Here is a 5,678-nt window from a genome sequence, read left to right as displayed (position 1 = left end):
TAAAATGAGTTTTACCATTTTTTACACTGACAGACATTAAAATTCAGGTAGATTCACTTCAAGTCATACACAAAAAATACAGTGAAAATTTTTTTGGTACAGTCTTGGGAAATATCGTGATACATATCGTGTTGTGAGGCATGTATCGGGATACGTGTCGTATCGCCGGACTCTTGCCAATACACAAATATATATGTGGCCCAGAGGAATCTGTGCCTTTAGCCTGGAGTTTTTTGTATTTTTATTCAAAAACATGTTAATTAGTTTGTTGACAAATTTTATTCTTGTATTTTAACAACAGCTTTCATTTTATGTTGTAAAAACAGTTTATTAAACATTTTTGGGGTTTCCACATCAAAATTAATCCCATTTTTCTAGATGGAATTTTCTGTTTTTCCATGATTTAATGTCTAGTGTGTGAATAAAACATGGAAAAATGACTAAATAAAAGTAATGTCACATAGGTGCAGTTTGTTGATTAAAATTATACTAAATAAGCAAGCAGGTATTCTTTCAAATTAAAAATACATAAGTAAATTCAAAAGTAGACAAAAACAGTTTTAGGCCCCATAGGTTCCAAATGGTTCAAAAACATTCTAAATGTACAATTTTGCATGAGATTTCATATTATGATTATTTGCATTTTTTTTCCCAAATTTTCAATAAATTATTTTTTTAATTCCCAGCCCTCATCTATCTATCTATCTATATACACATATACTGTATGTATATCTAGTGCTGGACCGAGTTGGGCTGGGTGGCTGTTTGCGTGGTATTCTGAGTTCTGGAGTTCAGTGTGCTCACCAGGCAGAGACGCTGGTTAGCCCTCGTTTCTGTCACTCAACCAGTCTTTGGGGGGTTGGACTAATTGGGTGCAGCTATTGGCTGAGTGGGGACAATGGGGATTGCTGTGCGGGAGCAAGAGATGTTTTGGGGAAGCATTTTTTGTCTGTCTGATACAGAAGTTTCTACAAAGCTGTACGGTTGGTTATGGCTGACAGTAACCATAATAAACACCATTAAAAGGAGATTAAGTTCCGGTGCATCAATGTTTAAAAGTGACTCTAACATATGTTTATATCAAAATGATTGAAATAGCTGAAAGCATTTTGAGGGTTTTATGAGACAAAAAATGTTGAAAAGACTCAGAAGAGGATGGAGTAGACCATAATTATATTTATAACCATAGTAGTTTAGTTTTAAGGGGACAGTGCAGTTTAAAAAATAAATAAATAAATAAAAAAAATCACATGATAAAATATGGTTTAAAAAATGAATTAACCAAAGGCTTGTTTTCCTCTAACACCTTAAATAGATAAAATACACCATCACAATATAATTTATTTACAGCATCAACACAGGCTTATCTGTTAGTGTTGGCAGCTGGGCCCTGCGACAGACTGGCGACCTGTCCAGGGTGTACCCCGCCTTCGCCCTTCAGTAGCCGGGATAGGCTCCGGCACCCCCGCGACCCCGAAAGGGAAGAAGCGGTCAAGAAAATGGATGGATGGATGTTGGCAGATGCAGGTAATGACAAGACACACTTTCCATCTTCAGGTCTCGAGTTCTACCCAGTCGCACTGACTGGTACTGGTACCAAAGTGAGTTCAGAGTTCCGTACCATGGTGAGTTAAATTATATTTTGTATTTGACATCAGATCAGAAAAAGATTGGATCTTTATAACACTTTTACCTCTATTAAGGCCCAAAGTGCTCAACAATAACATGCCCAAAAGTTGACTCTCTCACACACATTCACTCACTGATGGTAGACGTCATGCAAAATGAGCAGGAGTATTGTGAGGGTGTGTTTTGCCCACGGACACTTTGAAAGACCGAATTTACAACCATCAATCAGATGTTTTCCTCTCCCTCTGTGTCTCAGCTGCACCAGTCTGATTTCACTTTACATTCAGCTCATTAGGTAATGTCCATTAATAGGACAAGTCTCAGAGAAGACCATTGCTTGAATAATTTTTTAAGCCATTTTTCACAGTAAACAAGCAGTTTCTTAGCAGGCCATTAGCTGCTTGGCTCATTTATTGAACTTTAAGACAATTCAAATTTGAATCCCACTTTATCATTTCCTTAAAATCTGTCACATCAAATGATAAACTTAAAAACATCTGACATCTATTTTATATTGAATGGAAATATTCAGAAATAAGAAACATGGCCATTGTTTAGATGAGCAGCGAAACATTTCAAAGGAAGGCATTTTTAAGACCAGTTACTATCACTGAACCTCAAGACTACACCACCTGGATAAAAGAGAATCTTCATGGACATATTACGGAGACCAGTACTATCTGGAATGGCAGAACAACTTCTTCAAGTGTTTATAAATTTCTGTCATTTTTAGTCCATAAATGACTGGATTGCAAAGAGGATTATACATCAGTATTTGTAGTGTTGCTATAAAACGAGCAGTCTTTGAAAAATTTGACTCCAGTCGAACTATGATTACATCATAAAGAGTTAAACAAGAATAGTTGATTAAAACCAGCAGGTGAGGTAAACAGGTCTGAGCAGCTTTTCTCTTAACTTTGCCACTACCTTTAGAAGCCACTATGAGGATCTTAGCATATGTGAAAATTATGAATAGTACAGGAACAAAAGCAATGTTGAACAGAGTAACTAAACCAAAGGTTAACAGGGCTTTAGAAACTGCACAGAAAAGATAATTTAAAGAATTGTTGCAGAAAATACCTTTCAATGAAAAGCTGCAAAGTTCTAACTTTGCATCTCCAACAATAATAATAACAATATGACAAAAAGGTACAATCCAGGCCAATCCCAGTAAAATAACAACAGTTGTTTTCTTCATGAGGATTGTATATTGCAGAGGTTTACATATGGACACATATCTGTCATAAGACATGACAGCCAGCAGTAAGAATTCTGAACCGCTTAATGAGTAGAACACAAAAATCTGAAGGAGACAGGCTTCATAAGCGATCATCTGTTTTTCAGCCAACAGGTCAGTTAAGAGTTTGGGGTAGATGTTTGTGCTGAAAAGAACAGAGTTGATCAACAGTGCTGCAATAAAAATGTACATAGGCTCATGAAGGTTCTTGTGAATCACAATCAGAGAAACTATCGTACAATTGCTGCAGACAATCAAAATGTAAACAGTTAACATCATAAAGAAATAGAAATACCTGTACTTTTCTATCTCCACAAAACCATCCAGACTTATGTATGTTACATTCATATCAGTGCTTGAAATGATTATACAAAAGATAACTATCAGTAATAACTTTATCAGACTGGATATCACATGGACAGACACGAAAATGACCTTTAAGTTTCACAGAGAGATGTCCTCTGTGTTGCTCCTCAAACTGTTCATGAAGAGAGCCGCTTTATATTAGGGCCTATCTTACCCTCTAAGGATCTCATTAACTTAGTAAATAAGTGTTACCATGAAAATGACTTCATTGAACCAATAGGTAAATGAATTGGTTTATTTTGTGGTCAAATATCTTTATTGTTGCTTGGCCACTGCTGGTAGCTGCTAAAGAACTGTAATAAAACATGGTTAGGAATCTTTCTCTGTAAAAAAAAAAAAAAAAATAACATCCAGCCATCCGACTGAGGAAGCTCAGTTAAGCTGCTGAAATCCAGGAACTTGTCCTTTCAGTCAAGGCCGAAAGCCTATGAACATAGTTAACAGTACAAAAGTAGATCAACCAGTAAAGTAAGAGCTTTGGCCTGATGTCTGTCTCTTTCTTTACCACAAAAAACTAATTCAATCAGTTGACCAATTCACTTGGTTTGTTGTGGTAAAGAACACATTTGCAGTTTTCCTCACAGGAGTACATACCCTGGAAGAAATTGTGATTTCTTAGTAATTTTTCAAACTATATAACACAATTTTTTCCCCACTCATAGTGATTGGGTGTAGCCCTTTTTTGGGGAAAAATCTGTTTATTATTTTAAAATCATTATGGCAACAGAAAATTCCCTAGTAACCTTGTTCAAAAGTTTGCATACCCCAATGACTTTGTTCTGAAAACATGCACACAAAAGTGACATTTCTGGATTCTGATTCATGGAGACTGAACTGTAGATACAGGAAAGGGATACAAGAAGATATCCAAGGAACCAGAGATAGACCCGAGATGGTGCAGTGGTAGGGCGCTCGAGTCCTGATCAGAAGTGAGCGGGTTCGACTCCCGCCTTGCCCGCCCATGTGTCGAAGTGTCCTTGGGCAAGACACTGAAACCCGAATTCCCTCTGGTGAGAGGTTGGTGCCAGTGTTCGGCAGTGGAGCCACCACCAGTGTGTGAATATATATGTGTGTGTAAATGGGTCTGTGACTGTGAAGCATTTTGCGCCCTCTAAAGAGGGTAGAAAGCACTATACAAGTATACGCCATTTACCATGTATGAGCTACAAACACACAGGAAAATAGAAAACTGTAGTTACTGGAAGGAAACTTGCACTCTTCAGCTCAGACAATGTGCATGGTACACTAAAAGTGTATCTATCAGCAACTGACCTAAAAGACAAGATCATCTTAACAGTTAAGTGAAGATTCACCTTCAAAGTCTCCTGGAAATTGTGAATGAAGCTTTGAGAACAATTCCAAACAAAACAATCACTAAGAACGATGAACTAGTTTATTGGTTAATTGGTATCAGCGATCCTTGAAATGCTAGGCTATAAGAGCAACCATGAGAGAAAACAATTCCCACCATGGAAGCAACACATGGAGGCTAGAGATCAAGGAAGCACGGAGAAAAGTGAGTCAGCTGACAGAGAACCAAAGAGGTGCAATTAAGAAAGAAGCACCAACAGATACAGCCAGATGTTCATACCTGAAGCACTGGAAACTGCCAAACAAAGCCTCCTGGCCTTGAACAGCCCCCTACAGAGGTACACTAGAGACAATGAAGCCAGACAGATAAACAGGCTGTTCACAAATTCTACCTGACTGGTACCGGAAAAGTTTATGAGAGAAAGAGACGGCACATAACAGCAATGCTCAATGGCTGGTCTCTCTGAGGAAAGAGCATAGCAACCTCCCTGAACAGAACCCAATAACCATCACAGTGGCAGACATCCAAGAAAGAACCTCGGGTATGAAGAACTGGACAGCACCGGGCCCTGACACATGCCTGTGTGAAGGGTGAACAATCCTGTGATCAGGATTGTTCACCCTTCCATTAGCCATTCAGGATGAGTCCCATCTCTTAGCATCTGGTTCATTTATGCTGCCGGGCGCTCATGGAGTGCCATGAGATTCTTAAGCCAGGAAAAAAAAAGTAACCTCTCTAATCCTTCTCAGAGAGGTTTTATATATATAGATATACACACACAAACACACAAACAACATCCGTACTTTTGCAAAGATTAATGTGCATTTTGTGTATCTGCCTTTAGTTGCCTGGACATTTATTCCAAAATATTTGGCTGCCAGCCCTTGGTTCATTGGAGACTGGCGTTTCTTCCATCACAGACAGAATGGTGATGACTTTTGGGCTCATTTTATGGTGAAATTCTGTCAAGAAATGCAGACAACACGAGATGTATAGAAATCCTGAGATTTATTGAAATAATGGGAACAGTGTTATATATTCACAGGCTGTGAACGTTTCTTTTCTTTTTGAAGCATCATCAATCTTCTTATGGCCCAGTCACAAACCATTTGTGATGCGTCGGCGATGGGTAAA

At 38.2% G+C, this 5,678-nt stretch overlaps 1 protein-coding gene across 1 annotated transcript; it reads right to left on the bottom strand.

The window, feature by feature from the left end:
* Positions 1–2,305: 2,305 nt before the first annotated feature.
* Positions 2,306–3,214, bottom strand: LOC112137947 (olfactory receptor 6N2-like). Its single transcript, XM_024260466.1, has one exon. The coding sequence runs from the start codon at positions 3,212–3,214 to the stop codon at positions 2,306–2,308; it is 909 nt and encodes a 302-aa protein (XP_024116234.1).
* Between the last annotated feature and the right edge of the window lie 2,464 nt (positions 3,215–5,678).

The sequence above is a fragment of the Oryzias melastigma genome, linkage group LG21 (assembly GCF_002922805.2).
Source record: "Oryzias melastigma strain HK-1 linkage group LG21, ASM292280v2, whole genome shotgun sequence".
In the NCBI taxonomy this organism is placed as follows: Eukaryota; Metazoa; Chordata; class Actinopteri; order Beloniformes; family Adrianichthyidae; genus Oryzias; species Oryzias melastigma.
The sequence above is the reverse complement of the archived record's forward strand: the minus strand, read 5'-3'. Positions and strand labels throughout refer to the sequence as shown.